Raw genomic sequence first — 16,099 nt, 5'->3', positions numbered from 1 at the left:
GCTGGCTCTCTGCGAGCATACTTCCATAGCTGTGAAATCTAGCTCCATACCTGGCTCTGCTCCTCAAAAGTTTGGAAGGAGAATTGTTGTCTTTGTTGCCGCCTGCTTCTGGTCTGAATAATGAGATAAAATATAACTTTCCTGGTAACCAAGAAAACTAAAAAGAAGGGGGGAATAAATAAACAGTTACGTTGTTAACGTGTTCAGCTTTCACTTTAAGAGGTAAACTCTGGTGTTTGTCGAGGCACTGCTTGTCTCGAACCGTCTGCTTTTGTAAGATGAATTACCATCAAAACAGGGAACATTGTAAAGGCTAGAATGGATGTTTTACAGAAAGACAAACAAATACATTTTGAAGGAATAAACAGCAGAGAGAAACAAAGAAAAAGAACTGATGAGAAGACATCTGGCAGAGCTGAAAAGTCGTACATTACCATTACCCGAGCCCAAGTAGCTTGATGGAAGTCAGGCAGGTTTTTATTGGCTGCTGTGGGATTTTCAGAGGGGGATAATATTTTCATTCTGGAGTTATTTATGTAGTTTAATTTTTCTAGTAAAGTCAATAATTTATCAAGGTAATGATGGTTGGAGTTGGGAAAAGAAAACACAAAAACGAGGAATAATTGGATGGGAACCCCAAGCTGCCCCCACAGAGTACTCCCCTCGTCACTTCAGGATGTATCATCTACTCACAGACGGAGCCTTCCAGTACTCTCGCTCACTTCCAGGACAGACTGAAGGGTCTTTGGGGAAAAATGCATCCCTGTGAATCTCAGGTCGCCTTTCAAGAATGATAACAGTGTTAGGCTTTGTGGATGTTGCTTTGGTTTCCGCGGTTTAAGTAAGAGGAGCAGAGAGGGAAATTGGGATTGAATTGGGGTATATCCAATGGATGCCACGGATTACTATAAAGGCTCGGTGGTGTTGGTGAGAGATAATGACAGAGTGGAGGAGGAGAGTGGAAACTGGGTTTAGATGATTGCTCATAGGGTCTTTCAAAACCTCTTAAAGTCGCAGACAGTGTGTGTCATTAAGTTGAAATTCTTTGCATGTCATAAAACAGTTGGCAGATCTCTCCTCATCTCTCAGTGGCTTTTCTTGACAGAATATTTTGTACTTTGGCAGGGACTATTTTTTTCTGTTTTGCAGGAACAATCACTTTATGCATATCATTGCTTAAAAATCCTTCCTCTGGAGCTATGTTGGCTGGATGGGAAATGAGTGGGGAAGAAACTTTGAAACTAATGGCTCCTGGACAACTTTATTCCTCTTCATTTCAGTTTACCTTTCTGCAACACTGATTTTTCTTAGTATCTTCAAAAATGTGGAAACAAATTAACTCATGTAAATGTAAATAAACACTAGCTTGCTTCTAAATCCAAATAAATGGGCAGCTAGGTTTATTAAAATGGTTTGCCTGTATGCAGCTGCAACCTGGTCTGGTGCATAGTTTAGTATGCACCATTTGTGACAATGTGTATACTAGACTAGGGTGATAATGGTCAGCATCTATAAATTCTGCAATTCTTTGACTAGTTTATTTACTTACTGAAGCTCATAATAAAATTATCTTTTACAGTTTTGTTGATGTAATCAGATAATATACTTTTCCTTCTGTTTACCCAGTCACATTGATAAAGAATACAGCATGACATGAAATGTACTCAAATATATATTTTTTTATTATTTCCTTAAATAATCTGCACTCAAGCTGTTTGTTAAAAACACATTCCTGTAATTCTTCTCTCGATTGTAAAAATGCTTTAAACAGTTTAGAGAAATTGTTTGAAAAAAACCATTTGGTTATGTCTGTTTTGTTCGGTAAACATAACTAATATGACAGAACTGCAACAAATGTAATGTAAAAATGACTGATACTCTAGGACAAATAGAAATGCAAAAATACGAGATAGAGCAAATTAATAGATTTTAATCATTAAAGGAAACATGACCGGTGCCTCTTAAAAGGAAAACAACCAGTTAAGTTTAAAAGCTTAACCCTGATATTAAAGTCAGGACATTCAACCAAAAACACTCCTAAAAACAAATGAGATCATCATTACCAAACAGCAAAAATTTCTATTAAAGAAAGGTGCAGCAAATAAGTTCTCTCTGACACAAAAGAGCAAAACAGTCACCCTTCTTCTAAACACACTCCTTTCTTGTCAAATAAAACTTGTGGGGGGCAGGATTACGTCCTCATCATGTCACCTAGCTCTACAGCAGTCTGCTATTTAGCCCCTAATTTGATTCAGGTGCGTTGAATCAGGGCAACATTTAAAACATGCAGCGAGGACTGACTTTGGACACCATTGGCTCAAAGGAGCTGCTTCACATGCTAACTAGGTGAAGTGGGAACAGCTGCACTCACCTGCACAGTCAGGCCACATGAGGGAGGGAGTGAGAAAAGGAACACCGTCAGACACAATCTGCGTCCAATGGGAAGTGATCAAGGACACCACGTCATTTCATTCTGCTGATCTTTTTGTAGATGTACGATAATGTTTAGTGCTTTATGATGCTTACAGCTCTTTTGTCCAGAGATGATGGTTATTAAAACCATGATATTATGTTTTAGCTAGAGATGGTCACCAAGACACAGACGTTGACACTGTTGCATATATAAACTCATACACCAGGTTTTCGCCACCGTGGGTCAATAAAAGCTGTTTCTGTTCTATTTATTTTGAGCTACGCAAGTGGGAACTAACTATTTTCTCAACTTTATATTCTTGTGCAAAATATTCTGAGTAGTTACTTGCCATTAATTATTTTGTTACAGGAAAACAAAATACACTAATAGTTAAAAACACATAAAAATTAATAATAACACATAAACATTGGATGGATAATTGATTAAAGAAGGTAAATTAGCAAAGTTTCTCTTTAAGAGTTGTGCCACACCACATGTAGGCAACATTACAAATTCCTACAGTCTCATAATCCCAAGTGTCAAATGAACCTCAATGTGAGAAAATGCTCAGTGATCGTGACCTACTCCTTTGTGCTCTTTACTTGCACACGTGTACGTACACGCGCGCACACAGTATGTCTTCCTAACTTCACAATTCCCTTTAAGGAACAGTTAGTCCCCACAACATGGCATTTGTTGGAAAAATGGTCCTTCCAATGTATCAAATACAAGGCCACATGTTATGCTCCAACCACTTACATTTTTAGTCACTAATTATTTGCACTCACACATGAGCTTAACACACACGCATAGTTATTCCAAACGTTTTAAGTTGGTTTCCACAGCAACTACAAACTAGGTGAACAAGCCATCTGATTTCCTATTTCCCTAGTAACAATTTGTTATTGCTTTGCGAACTTTCTTTGTGACATTTGGTAACTCTGTGTCAGAATAGACGAAATGGTCCTGTGACATCAGTCCAGTTTCATGACAACTGTGGAATAAGTCTGCTGAGCAAGCGGAGCTTTAAATCATGGGATGTAGTTTAATGTGTCTTAAGAGATGCCTCCCCCTTTTTTTTTCTAAACCCTGACGCCCAGATGGCTTTAACATACACAGACCACAGGTCATCCTGGTGGAGCAGGTTGGTTTTCTTTCATACCTCTGCTTGTGCATCTCTTCTCCTGATTTTTTTATTTCTTCCTCTTTATGTTTTCATCTGTAAAAAGAACTATTATAAAACCGTAAAGATGTGATTTGACCACAAGGTTAATGCGGGTAATTGAAAGCCGAATTGTACATTTGTTGCCATTTGACTTCTGTTGCCATGAGTGTCAGCACAGACAATCAGCCTACGTCTGGACCACAGCTGGCACACACAAGAACAAATCACATCTCTAACAGTAAGCGTGTATGCGCGTGTGTGTGTGCGTGCGTGCGTGTACACGCGCACACTATGTCAGTTCTCACAGTTCCCTCTCCCACTGTTGGAGACAAGAAACCTGAGTGCCAGCATTACATCATCTCAATGAAGTGTCGGTTAAACATCATATAACATGATACTGTACAGCAAATGAAAATAACAGGGAGTCTTAAAGAGGGTTAAGAAAAGGATAAATGCGGGACAGTACATTTCCTCATGTTAATAAATAAAATATTGATTTTGTTTAAGACTTTACAGGGTGCTACATTATTTCTGTGGTAAAGAGGTTACTCAAGCAGTGGGCTGAATGTTTCAACAAATCTGACATCACTACTGGATGCATAAAGTTCCCAAATATGTTTTGGGGAAGTAGAATTTAAAAGACTACTGAATAAAACCTTGAATGTCAAGTTCAGTTAGTCGTTGTCATATTTATTTTCCCCTTTCTCACAGAATCACGTCCCATGTCCATCCCAATGAAGGTGATACCAGAGACTTCAGCTGAGGAGTCCTGGGCAACTTCTGAGGAGCGAATGAAGGAACTCTTCAGTCACGCCTGGGATGCTGTGAAGCGGCTTACTCTCCAGGTAATCTGAATGGTATTGCAGACCATTGAATTTAGTGTTAAAAAAGCTGCACTTTATACTTTTGTATTTGTACAGAGTCCCTGTCCATTCACTTCAGGGCTACATCTAATTTCCCCTGTTTGTTTGTACCTAATGATTGAAGTATTTTATTAAGAAGAGGAACACTTCTTCAACAAGTCCACACTGATTCATGGCAGCTAAGTTCCAACAGACTATTAGGGCCAGGATATGAGAATCTTTTTTTTTTTTTTCCGAGAGCATAGTTATTATCACAATAGCAGAATAAAGATGAAATTCTACCATAAGAATGCTTTAAAATCATGCAGAATAAGCTATTTAATGAGAAAAATTATTCTTGCTGATATGTTAAAAATATTTCCTCATTTCTAAAACCGATGCCAAAGTATAACTTCACTAGATTCTCAACATTCATGATTTTAAGTTCTTAATTCTTCTTAATGCATTTAAGAATTCCCATAAAATTATTGATTCACTCTTTCAAAATTATGACTTTATTCTGTCAATAATAAATCTCCCCCCCCCCTCATATATTATGACTTTATTCTTGTTTTGCTACAAGAATAACTTCTGAAGCACTCTGATTCTGGTAATATTATGACTTAATTCTTGTATTATTACAACTTTGTCATGCAACTTTATTCTTGTAAAATTCTTAAAAATATTAATACTGTCATAATTGCATTATGTAATATTATTATTGTTGTAATTTGAAAAAACTTAAATTTCTTTTGCCTATTTACTTTGCTTGTTGAGATGAAATAAATATCAAACCAAAATACATTGCTTTGTAACACACTAAGCTATACAATATTAATAAACAATGTTATGTGAAGGGACATATTTCAAATGAGAAAATCTGGTAAATCTTTTGCTATTTTTATTCCTACTGGCAACAAATAACAGTGATACTAAATGTAAAATATCCAAGCATTTTGAACTTGTGCAAACATGTACAAACACACAGCTTTGTAGCCTTTTTAGATTGGCACTCATGTCCATGTCTGCTTACAAGGACCTGTAAGGATGTCAGTCCAACTTGGAAACGAGCATGGCTTGTTTGAATTGAAATTAGACACCAAAATTAGTTTTATTGATGTGTTAATGCATTGAAGTGTTAACAGTAGTTTTTCAAAAGCAACTCAACCCTCTACTTATTATCATTACCTCCATTTTCCTTTGTCCTCTTCCGATGTGTGACCACTGCACCACAAGCTGGTAGTTGACACAGAAGTAGAAGGAAGCCAAACTTAATAACCCGACAGCTGGCTCCACAGGTCTGGGATAATCTGAAACGTAAACAATTACTTTTATTTTAGTGCAATGTAAACAGAATAGATTTTAGCCCACACTGCTACTGTGCTCATTTTACTGTGTGGCCCTTCCTCTCCATCTCTTTTAGAAGCTGTAGAAACAAAACAGCAGAAGGAAGCACAGTCTGGTAGACCCAAAGTATTTGTTATTCTAACCATATAAGTCTAATTAAACAGAATAGTGAAATGTGATAGTGATTATGTAAACTGCAAAAAAAAAAAAAAAATTTCTGTTTAAAATTGGGGTCAAGAGGCGTTGTCATGATGGCATAAATTCTGAATTAACAATGTGTGGCATTTTACTTAGACATGGTTGAAATTGTACTTATATTCTATAGTATACCCATTCAAAGGTTAATGTGGCAAATTACAGGTTTGAAAATTAGTATGTTCTTGCTCTGGTTAGTTGGCTTTTATTCCACAAGTTCTTGAGTGTAAGAGATCCCCAAGAAGGAATGTCTCTGTTTTCGCTCCATTTCATTTAATCACATGTAAGAAATAATGGGAAAGTCAATCTCTGCAATGAGAATCTCCCAAAATAATGAAGCAAAAATATTGGTAAGTTCATCACCAAAGCCTTTGGTCTGTCTGACCAAAGGCTTTGGTCAGACAGACCAAAACCTGTCTGACCAAAGGCAGGCTTTGGTCTGTCTGACCAAAGCCTGCCTTGGTCAGACAGACCAAGGCAGGCTTTGGTCTGTCTTGGTCTGACAAGACAGAAAAAAACCTGGTCTTGTCCATGCAGGCTTCTTGCCTGGACAAGACAGGCTTCTTGCCTGTGATGTTTATGAGGTTTGCATGCAACATGCGTAGAACAAACCACACAGCCGTTCGTTCTGCGCATGTTTGCTTTCACACATGTAGAGTACTTCACACATCCACTCCTACTCTGAGACCTGGTTTCAAAAAGTGTTGGTGTGAGACACTCCAATCAGTGGAGAAGTATAAGTGCAGAGCTGGATTCACAACTAAAATGTTTTAGTTTCACTGAAATCAGACTCAGTGTAAACGGTGCCAGAGGCTGGTTAAAGATTTTCATAGTTTACATGTCCAGCTTGTTCCCTGACAAACAAAGAGGTTGGAAGCTCAAAGGAATATCACAGAGCTACTTTCCTGTATTCAATCCAGCCTTCCTGTCACTTAGAAAACGTTTTCCTCTCTCACTCACACAGATTAAATAAACATGTTTCAACTTTTAGTCGAAAATAGTTTTATCTTTAAAAACTTTCTACATCTGTATTAACTTTATTTTAAACTGGGGATGCACCGATTTAACGACCAGCTGATTTATCGGTGCTGATTTTCTTAATTTTAGGAGATCGGTGATTGGCCGATACTTGCATGTGAAGCTGATCTTATCCACTGATTGTATCAACTTCGGCAAAGGTCTATGAACCAACCGCTGTCCTCTTCTGTGAGAGAAGTTTGGCTGGTAGACCGGCCCAGCAGGTCATGTCTCCACATTTGCAACAATAGTCACTCCACTGTAGCTAACTCTGCAACTTTCTTGCTATGTTTAGCGACATTTCAGACAAAAAAAAAAATGGTATTGACTAAAATCGGAATTGGTAGGTCAGGCTTTTTAAGATCAGTAATTGGCCAAAAAACTGCAGTTGGTGCTCCCCTATTTTCAACACCTTTTTGTTACTGAAAACAGCTAATTGTTGAGTCTTTTCCATCGGACTCAACTGGTTAGCATCCTTACTAATCAGTTTTGTTGTTTGGATGTTACTGGGTGTTTCGAGTGTCAGACTGGCTGATTGTGGTCATTGATCTGTCTGTGAATCTCTGTTAACGGATGTTAGTGTTTAAGTTTAGATGTTCCAACTAATGGTTGTTTTATTCTTTACTTGTTACTTATTGTACGTTCACTGGTGTCATGTTTTTATTTTTTTTGTAAATCTATACTTTCTTTTGGTTTTATGCTGCCCATTCAAATCATAGTCGTCTACCTGACACCACTCTCCCCGTTTTCATTCTGCTGTCCCTCATACTGCGTTCTCCCTATGGACTCCCATGTTCTCCCAGGTCCTGAAAATAATTGCAGCTGTACAGAATGGTGATTTTATTTCAAGAATTTTGAAATAATTTCTTCTATTTAACACGTGAATGTGTTCAGCTTTGGCAAAGGAACACGTTGCTACCAAAACTGAAATGGGATATGTTGAAACAGAGAGACCGTTGCCATGGAAAAATGAGGTAACACTGCTCCCTGCAGCTGCCATGCATTAATGAGTAGGATATTTTTGAGTGAGAAAAAAAAGAGGAAAAAGCAGTGGGGTTGAAAAGGTACAGTGATGGAAAGGAGGGTGAGGGTAGGAAGCAAAGAAGAATACAAGGAAGGAAAAATGGACAGAAATCAGTTTGAAGGCAGGGGAAAGAAAACAAGACCAAATGGAGAATGGTGCGCACTTCAGGTTTGGTGTGGCCCACATTGGAGTTGCCAGATGGTTTCCATGAAAAGATCTGTCCCTCTGCTGGTGTGCCTTTTGGAGACATGCTACTTCATCCTCCACCTTCCCCTTCATCTTTTCATTCCGACATCACTGTCTGTTACAACTTTTAACAACTTTTATGTTTTATCTGATTTGCATACATAATGATGAACTAATGTGCAAAATCCTGTCTGAGTAAAGACAAGCAGATCAACCCTGATAATCCATATGAGTCCAGCTGTTTCCCAGAGATCTTTACCAATACATGAACCAGACTGAGATAAAAAAAAGAAACACCACTGCAACTTCAAAACTACAGGTTTTTATGGACTGTTGTTCCCTGGGCAAAGGAAAGATAAACTGCATCTAAACCAATGTTGCAGCCAATTGTTATTGACCATAACACTCATAACATAAGATTCAAGATTGCTAATAAGATCTTGAGTTGAATCTGACTGGATCTGGGCATGTTGGGAAGATGTTTCTGGATCTGCTTGTCCAAAAATATCTGGTTCAAGAAGACTGAGTGTGGGTGCCTGGTACCTCAGCACAGCTTCAGGTCAATATGCTTTATGAATCTCTTTGTGGCTCAAGAACTGCAGGTTTGGTTAGATGTGGCTTCTGCCATGTTGACATGACTATTAGTAGGAAATGGGGTTGGTATTTGACAAGATTTCTCCTGTTGTTTCCCCCCAAAAGATATGTTTATTGGAATCAGGAACAAACGTCATATAATAAACAAATTGAGAATTAGACAGTAGGTGAAAAGTGCTTTCCTACTAGTTTTGTGCCCATCTGAAATTGCCTGATCAAAATGAATACGCCAAACTGCAATAGTTGTAATTAGTGCTAAAATAATGAAAACCATGTTACACAGATGCATATGGTAGTGGGTGTATTAATGCAGGTTTTGATGACTATAAGTTCTGTCAATCATCTCCCGTTGTCAATTTACTGGTGACCTCACTGCTGTTTTAGAAGCGCAAACATGAGACCCTCCCTACAGACTCTGCTGGAAAAATACTTCCAACATTCTCTTTACTCTGAAATATGTTGAATCTCTGACGCCTACCAGCCCACACCTGACTTTCATTAGTGTAAAGAATCCTAAACCATCTGCAATTTGTAATATTGAGAGTCAAAATGTTGATTAGAATATTCAGATGTTAGAAAATGGTCACAGATAATTGTCATGTACTTTATGCTCTCTTCACCTAAAGCTGTGGATTTAGTGAAATTTTCAGTTCATTCGTCCTTCGTGTTGGGACAGAAAAGGAAGCCATGGGTTAAAAAGATCAGTTGGGGTTTAGATCAGCCCGGTTTGGCCTGTTTTATACAGTCACACTACATAAATCAGTAGTGGTGAAAATTCGCCAGAGTTAGCCTATAAACCTTTTTGCATCTGCAGTCCATCACATTTGATCCAATTTGGCCTGTAATACATACTGTGTAACATAATCGCAGCCACCTTTGCTCTCCTCCGTGAGCTCCAGACACAATTGTCTGGCCATACCACTACTGCAGATAAACCAGCCCAGGATTTTTTTTTTATATACATACGTATCGTGCCAAACATTAGTTCAGCTGGCTTTGCATGTGAAAGCTCAACTCTGGCTTGTCAGTTCCAGTCCGATTTATCCACCCTTTTCAATCTTACTTTCAGTTAACGGTCTGCCTTTCTCAGCGAAGGGGTTCCATCTTATAAATTCTTGGTTCTGCTCAACTGAACACCAGCATTTTCTCTTTTTTTTACCTCGGAGACCTTCCAGTCATGACCACCCTCTTCAAGTGCATTCTCAGGCTTTGTTTGGTGTGGTCACCCCATTAGACCCCATCTGTATTGGCTCACCAAGCTAGGATGGTGGTGGTGGTGGTGGGGGGTGGGAGGGATTGTTTGGGATAAGGCGGTGGGAGTAGGTGAAGCAGGCCTGGCCAGCCGCACTCCTAAGGCCACTGTTGGATCAATAAACGCAGCGATCAAAGTTGCAATTAACCCACCGCGCTAACACAAACAGCCGGGCCAGCAGAAACAAACAAAGCCTTCATGTCACCTAAAGCGTTTATTTTTGCAGATTTCCACCTCGGCCAGGGAGACCTCCAGAGCTTGTCAGCTTCTGTAAGCAGTGTTAGAAAAGAGGAATGCAGGGCCACAGGGATGGCTGGCTGCCTGGCCGTGCTGCAGTGCCAGGCCACGAGCTTATTGCTTGCGGTGATGTGGTGGGTGAGATCGAGCTTATCTGTTGTCAGGACGCATCATGCTTAAAGGCATTTTTCACGTGGACATTGAGGTAGATGGCTAAATTATGAGGTCATAACCAGAACGTTGTGTACACATGTTCGCTGCAAAACACACATCTGAATGGTGTCATCTTCAGATACACACATTAATCATGGTAATTTACAGGAATACACTGTTTACACTGCACCCCTCAATTCCAAATGCGCTTTTGGATGAAGCAGAAAACTCAGGAAGATGCAGGGGGAGGAAAAAAAGGGAGCATAAGGTCACCAGTGGGTGTGCTGAGTGTGGGGGCTGGTTTGTGGACCTTCCATTCATCCGACCGTCTACTTCGGAAACACAGTGTCCTGTCTGGTGCATAGACAGGAAGATTACATTTGGAGAGGTATTGGGTTTGTAAAACAAAGGGATGTGTTTTCCGTTTGCTGCCGATCCCTCTGCTGAGGTTTTTGTACTCGAGAGTTGCAAATGTTTTCACTGGGGATGCTGGGAGGGTGTTTCTAATTTCCGATCCTCTATCTCCTGGCGATTTCCTGTGTCATGACTTGCTCATTGTGTGCAGGGGGGGGGGGGATGAGAGAAAATGTGTCTTTTACAAGTCGTATAGACTATGTACAGAGAACTGATCTTGACCTCCAGAGTTCATGAGCTGCTAAGGTCTGCACAGAGCTGGGGCATCCAAGTTTCTCTTCCCCACTGAGATGTGAAAACAATCAGCCTAACAGCGGATATATCCACACCACCACAGAAAGAAATGTCACACATATGGTGAAGCTCAGATCAAGTTAGATGATGACATTGTACATCTGTCCTGCTAAAGCAATTTCTACTAAGTTTAGAGCAAAAAAGTGAAAAATTGATGACTCAGGAAAAAAATCGGCTGTAAAAATTATGTAAAAAGTGTACCTCTGCAACTTGTAAGCAGACTTGTTTAGGTATTTTCTGAGCTGCTTATTTTTTTCTCAAAAGAGGGCATCATCTTTCAGTCTACATAGAGAAATGGGCTGGTAACTTGAAAATAATAAGTTTTTCTTCTTTTTTTAGTTGTTTTGGCTGTAGTGGTCTTTATTAAAGAGAAAATAGAAAGGAAACAGGGTGGAGAGAGAAGGAGAAAGACATGTAAATGGCCTCAGACTGGGAATCGAAGCAGGACTATAACCTTTGCACATTGTGCAGATGCTTTATGCACTGAGCCATAAAGCTGCATTTGAAAGTAGTTGACAGGAAATGCACTGAGCCATGGATTTATAGCTGGAAACTCAAGATTCTTACATTTTTTCCATTAGTGAACACACCATACACAACCTCTACCAGGTTATGTTGTCAAGAACACTCTTCATTGTGGAAGTTAACTGTGGAAATATTAACAGTAGTTAGCTATTTTCACATTTCCCTCTGATCTGATGAAAGTTAAATTAAAGAAAGCACCATAGGTGTAAAAAGCTGCCCGAAGAGAAACAATTTCTTTGCAAACGTGTTTTTAAAAAATCCCTGTCTTTTGAGATTTTAGGCATACAATGTAGAGAATCGGATTGTCTACATATGCCAGGGCAGATTTGTTCTTAAAAAGGGATATCTTGAAACTATTTTTAAAGTAGTCAGTTTGTGGTTGGTTTGTGGTGGATTTTTTTTAACCATGAAAATTAGCTGTCTGCCACATCACATACATTTGAAGCCACATTGGGTACATTCTGTTGAACTGGCAAAGGAGAGGATTTACTAGAAGTTGACTTAAGCAGTTGTCGGGAAAGCTGAGAGTGTTTTCACACCTGATAGTCTGGTAAACTGAGTTTGACTGGGGATCAAAGTGGCAACATTTGTTACATTTTCAGCTGATGCAGTTTAGTTTCACATTGCACTGTCAAATAAATTAAACCCTTTTAACAACCTGTCCATCCAACTGCCTGTTATGGTTCTGCACAAAGAACTTCTGAACAAAATGACATGAAAATCTTTGAAGAAGTCACTGAGCGCAACTTCCTTCTTTGCGAAAGCTGAACAAAATGTGATGTATTGGCATCACATTTTAGTGGTTTGTCTTTGGTGAAAGATCATTTCTCCCGATAATGCTGCACACTTTTGTTTTGGCTGTATTTACCTCGAATGCCCTGAGATGTAGTTCACTTCCTGCTTTAGGAGCGGTCTCCGGTCTAGGCATTCATATATTCATTCGAACCACACCAGATTTCACTTCAACCGAACCGAGACCTAGGTTTTTAGGCGGACTATCGTTCACCTTTTTGGACCACATCAGAAATTCTGCACTCACACCTCCAGAAAACAGTCCAAACTTTCTATGCAAACAAACAAGTTAAATTAAAGCAGACTAAACAGGGCTGGTTTGAATGGACTCTTAATGTATGATGGAGCCTTTGTCAGTCATGGAACATGCTGAAACTGATACTAATGAGTACACTGAATGCTAATAAAAGATGCTAAAGTTTAAAATTGTTTTGAATACATTTTTACACACACTGCTCACAATTGGATGGTAAGATTAAAAATATTATAAACTTTGGTAATTATGGTTCTTTAGGATACATTTTTAATTACATAAAAATATTATTGGCAGGTCAGACTTTCAGAAAATCACTAGAAGATGCATCACTAACTTTATTCATACTCATTTTCACATGGTAGGTCTGTATATTTTTCATATAATAAATCCAATGAGATCTGAAACATCAACTAAGATGAATTTCCTACAATGAAGAGCTGAATATAACCACATTTATGAGTCATCTGAGTTGACAAGTTATCTTCAGTCTAACTTGCTGCTCTTGCTGCTCTGTCTTTCAGTTGTAAGGCCTAATGGCCTCCTGTGGTTATATAGGCCTTTTCCACATGGCTTTTTAAAGCCTAACTGTGTTTGGCTCTCAGCCTTTTCTCTATTAGAACCTGCACCACGTATACTCACAGGAACAACCGTGCACATGACACATGAATCCTATGTAGAAAAGTTGAAAGCAAGGGAATGGGTTGTGAAAGTATTAAAGTTCAACTATTTCAAACAGGGTTAGCACACAGGCCTGTATTCTGAACATCATCTGATGGTCAAAGATCTGATCAAGAACAAAAAATGCGCAGAAACTTTCATAAAAAAAAAAGCTTTTTTTTTTTAATAGGAATTTTTTGGCTCTAGTGGCCTTTGTTTGAAAGTAGTTGACAGGAAATAGGGTAATGAGAGAGGGGGAAGACATGCAGCAAATGTCGCCAGGCCAGGAATCGAACCTGCGACCACCGGCATGAGGACTAATGCCTCCATCCGTGGGCCGTGCTTTGCCCCTGTGCCACCACAGCACCCAAAAAAGCATTTTTTGAACAGTCATGATCAGATTAGAGATGACTGGGATGAAACTGACAAAAACCATCATCTTATTGTATTTACAAATTATTCTCCACATGGATATTTTAAGCTTCAGACTCTCAATGTTTCTAGAGTTGAGTTTGAGTTTCTTCTAGAGCAGTGTTTCTCAACCTTTTTCGGGCCAGCGCCCCCCTGGCCTTTATCCAGGTCCCTCACCGCCCCCCACCAAAGAAATTGTAGGCTACTTTGCACTGACTGTTATTTTATTATTAATGTTACTATCACTATTGTAGATGTTTTGATTTTTATGCTTGTTTCTGTATTTATCATCAAAATAATAATAACAAAAAGCCATGGGAATAGAAATTATTTTCACAGGTGTCTACGAAAAATGCAATAAACATTCAACTTAAAATCGGTAAGCCTAACAGCAGCCAATCAGAGTGGAAAAAATATTCTTATTTTGTGCCATTTTCTAGTTGTTAAATCTTGCACAAAATGACCAGATAAAAGATGTACAGCAATGCCAGTTTAAACTTTGAACTATTTGCAAAACGACCGAGCTCTGCAACATTAAAACATGGATAGACCTGTAACTACATTAATCATAACTCTTCTTCTCTGCAGTGTTTCAGTTTCTGGTGGTGCAGCTCTGTACTGCCTTCAGGAGAATGGGACATCAGAGCATCATCATAAAATTTCACCCACATGGCATTTATTGTGCAAACCAGAGCTTTCAGTGGAAAAACAAAAGTTCCAGGTCCTTTCAATGCCATACATATATGAGACAGAAACATGGATTATATTTTTATATAGATCTGTCTATTGATTTATAGATTAATAGTTTTACTGGGCAGAAATTACAAAGAACAAATCTGGTTCTTAATCAAATCCTAATGAGTCAAATTCAAAGTGTCATGGAGTGTCATTTAGTTTCCTTTGATTAGTATTTTCCTCTCTTGGTTTATTGCTATGTCCACTTTAGTTTCTTTCCTGTAGCTAGATTTATTTTTATAATTTATTGACCCTCACCATCAGTGATCTTCACTCATCACCTGCTGCTCCGCCTAAACGTCATGTGTTTCACATCATGTGTTGATTTTTCACTGTTCAGCGTCGGATTCTCTATTTTTATGCCATAATTCACATCTAGTTTGTCGCTCTGTTTTATGTCCCGCTTCTCCTGTTTCAGAGTTTTACGCAAAGTGCGCGTCGTTTTTTTGTGTGTGTTTTTTAACCCCCAAAGGTGCAGGGAGGTCAGGAAACGTATCGATGGGGAAAAGGCAGACTGACATAAACTTGGTTTCCTGATTCAGAATATAGTAGATCTAAAGATGAGCTGACCTTGTTCTTTTAAAAGTCCTATGAGTAAGAATTTAGTACACAAGACCACCTGATAACTAAACAGGCTGTCGGTCAAAAAACCCAAAACTCTCAGCACTCTGGCTCTGGGGCTTTCCCCATTATCCTGTACGGTGGACCTTCTTAAATATTCTAGGTACATTATTTTCTTAAAGGACAGATTTTTAAAACCTGCTGTTATCTAAAGTCTTGGACCTAAATACTTTTTTTGAGTTGCTTGTCAAGTGTGATAACTGCATACTGAACAAGGTGAAGCAGCATTTAATTTCCATGCTCCTCTGGAAGAAACACCTTGAAAACATGATTACTGGTCCTACTTTACATTAGAAGTGAAAACATTTCTCTTTGCAATAGATTATGCTAAAAAGAAAATAATTTATGACTTTTTGTTTTCTTTGATAAGGGACGCAAAGTACTTTTGATTACCTTGTATATGAATGACTCTAAATAAACTTGCCTTGTCTTTAAAATCTCTAGAAACCAACATAGTTTAAATAACAGTGTGCCATTGCTGGAAAATGATCACAAATAGGCTTGTTGTACAGAACTACGTTTTCTTTCCTAGAGTCAAATCTGCTGCAGGTGCCAGGAATAGGATTCAGGTGTATTAGCTTGTGGCCAAGAGGGTTTACATTTTACTCTCTAGTTTTCTTCAACTCTATTTTTCCATAATGGGGTCTCTTTTTAATGAAATGACTTTAGATTGTTTTTAGGAGGACATTTGATCTGGATCTGTGCGTGTGTTCAGTTTTTGTATGAATATAATTTGAGCATGCGAGCAGACATGATGTATGTGTGTGTATAGTCTTGTTAATGAGTATGCATGTCATTTGAGCATGTTGTTACAGTTAAAATAAAGCATGTGCAGCCTTGCGAGGGGTTGGTTACTTCAGTCATTTTTTAAAATGATTTTTTTTATTTTCTGTCAAAACAGAAAGATGGTCATTTTTTCCACAAGTGTATTAGTAAAATATGGTGCTAGATACACCCTTCTCCTGAATA

The 16,099-nt window shown here is 38.6% G+C and overlaps 1 protein-coding gene across 5 annotated transcripts in view; it reads left to right on the top strand.

The window, feature by feature from the left end:
* The window catches only part of vps13b (vacuolar protein sorting 13 homolog B), a 312,384-nt gene that overhangs the window by 110,286 nt on the left and 185,999 nt on the right, over window positions 1-16,099 (top strand). For all 5 annotated transcript variants that reach the window (XM_008432898.3, XM_008432900.3, XM_081617077.1 and 2 more), the window contains exon 22: window positions 4,290-4,423. In XM_008432898.3, coding sequence (XP_008431120.2) covers window positions 4,290-4,423 — 134 coding nt within the window. The remainder of the gene's footprint in view (window positions 1-4,289; window positions 4,424-16,099) is intronic.

Source organism: Poecilia reticulata, chromosome 16, assembly GCF_904066995.2.
Source record: "Poecilia reticulata chromosome 16, P_reticulata-male-v2, whole genome shotgun sequence".
Lineage (NCBI taxonomy): Eukaryota > Metazoa > Chordata > Actinopteri > Cyprinodontiformes > Poeciliidae > Poecilia > Poecilia reticulata.
This window is presented reverse-complemented; position numbering and strand designations above follow the sequence as displayed.